This window comes from Cynoglossus semilaevis, chromosome 3 (assembly GCF_000523025.1).
Source record: "Cynoglossus semilaevis isolate Cse_v1.0 chromosome 3, Cse_v1.0, whole genome shotgun sequence".
In the NCBI taxonomy this organism is placed as follows: domain Eukaryota; kingdom Metazoa; phylum Chordata; class Actinopteri; order Pleuronectiformes; family Cynoglossidae; genus Cynoglossus; species Cynoglossus semilaevis.
This window is the reverse complement of record NC_024309.1, coordinates 14,928,877-14,930,477: the sequence shown is the minus strand read 5'-3', so window position 1 is coordinate 14,930,477 and position 1,601 is coordinate 14,928,877. Positions and strand designations below refer to the sequence as shown.

General features: G+C 42.5%; 2 protein-coding genes across 3 annotated transcripts in view; one reads left to right on the top strand and one right to left on the bottom strand.

Moving 5' to 3' along the window:
• Positions 1 to 1,601, top strand: part of hacd1 (3-hydroxyacyl-CoA dehydratase 1) — a 34,975-nt gene that overhangs the window by 13,947 nt on the left and 19,427 nt on the right. The gene's annotated exons all lie outside the window — the stretch shown is intronic.
• The window catches only part of LOC103377459 (macrophage mannose receptor 1-like), an 11,262-nt gene that overhangs the window by 869 nt on the left and 8,792 nt on the right, over positions 1 to 1,601 (bottom strand). The window contains exons 23-29 of one of the 2 annotated variants that reach the window (XM_008308277.3): positions 1,479 to 1,584; positions 1,149 to 1,381; positions 896 to 1,061; positions 658 to 810; positions 457 to 573; positions 155 to 313; positions 50 to 82 (exon numbers count right to left, since the gene is read on the bottom strand). In XM_008308277.3, coding sequence (XP_008306499.2) covers positions 50 to 82; positions 155 to 313; positions 457 to 573; positions 658 to 810; positions 896 to 1,061; positions 1,149 to 1,381; positions 1,479 to 1,584 — 967 coding nt within the window. Of the gene's footprint in view, positions 1 to 27; positions 83 to 154; positions 314 to 456; positions 574 to 657; positions 811 to 895; positions 1,062 to 1,148; positions 1,382 to 1,478; positions 1,585 to 1,601 lie in introns of both variants that reach the window. The other variant, XM_025054412.1, reaches the window with a different exon arrangement.

The following is a 1,601-nucleotide window of genomic DNA, read 5'->3' as shown; positions in this document are numbered from 1 at the left end:
TAAAGTTGGCCCAAATGCAAATGATATTTCAGATAAAGAGAAAACTCACCGACAGCTGGAGGCGTTTCTGTAGGAGTAACAACTGAAATATAGGTACAAATGTAAGTCACACTTAGAAGAATAAAAATAACCATGTAGTTGAGATGTAAATTACCTTTTGGTGTTTTGCAGATGTACGACCTATATCTGCTACAGCTATTGGTGCTCCACTGTCCACTTTCAGAGTTAATGTCCACACATGTGTCTGATTTTGGCATCCCTGCTTTCCAGTTGGTATAATCCACAACACCGTTATCAATCCACATCCACTCGCCTGCAACAAAATAAGTTCTAGAGTAAACGGTTTTCTCGCAAATTAGTTGTATTTGGAGTTTGACACAATGGACAAACGCATTATTATTGTACGTTCTGTACTTGTTAAATTAGAGGTTACCAGTATTGCAAAGCCACGCTCACCTTCATGTGTCTTGTAGAGACCAATCCAGAAGGTCTTGGCACCATCTTGCAGGAGCTCTAGGTTCTTTTGTATGAATTGACCTTCAGTTGGGTCCTGAATACTCACCAGGGTTGCACCTGGTGGCCACAGTTCCAGAACAACATTGAAGCATTTTAATGCGTCAACATAAACACTACAATTGAACAAGTTTGAAAATGTACCAAGTTTCAGGCATTCAACTGATGCATGAGCCCAGTTGTCCACCTTTGAGCTGAGGAAGGAGTAACAGTGGCCTCTAAAAGGTATCCAGGTTTTTTCCTTCTTTGACTCTGGACAGTTTCCAGAAAGCTGTGGAGGCTCAGTAGGAGCAATGTCTGTAATAGAGGCAGGACATGACATCATACTTACAGAATCTGCTGTTTCTGTCTTATGGCTAGTTGTGCAAAAGAAGCAACAGACCTTGTGACGTCTTGCAAAGGGAGTAGTAGGTGTTGGTGCATGGTGCTGTCTTCCATTTCATATCCACATCTACGTACACACAGCCATAGTTGTTTTTAGGCTCATCTGTTCCCCATTGGGTGTAAGACAGCATCCAGTTATCCACCCACTTGTAACGACCACCTGTCTGTTGGTAAGACACGTGTGTTCAGTCCAGCTCAAGATCTCCATCTGCATACTGTACTAGATCTAAATAAATGGCCAAGTCTTTTACCACGTTGCTGTTGAGACCAATCCACAGAGGTTCATTGTGCTTGAAAATCTGTAATGTGACGTAGGACTGAGCAACCGGGTCTAGGATACTGGCCAGATCGGCATCATCTGCTTGGCACTGCCTCCTTGCTTCGTCCCATCTCATCTTCTGGGCCACCAGTTTGTAGGAATCATTACCGAGCTTCTGGAAAGCCTTTGGTAACACAGTGGTGGGTGGGACTACAATCTGAGGATCTTTGTGAATAGGATACATCAACTGTTAGTTATAATACACATGAATGAAATACTCCAGTCTGATAACTGGTGCTTTTCTATTAAGAGTTCCACTCACCGATGTTTCTTTTACAAATAAAAGCTTTTTGTGCATTGCAGTCCTCAACTTTCCACATTCCTTTTAATCGAGAGGAACTGCCCACCATGATGACACAGTCAAATACCTGAAAGTCAAATACCT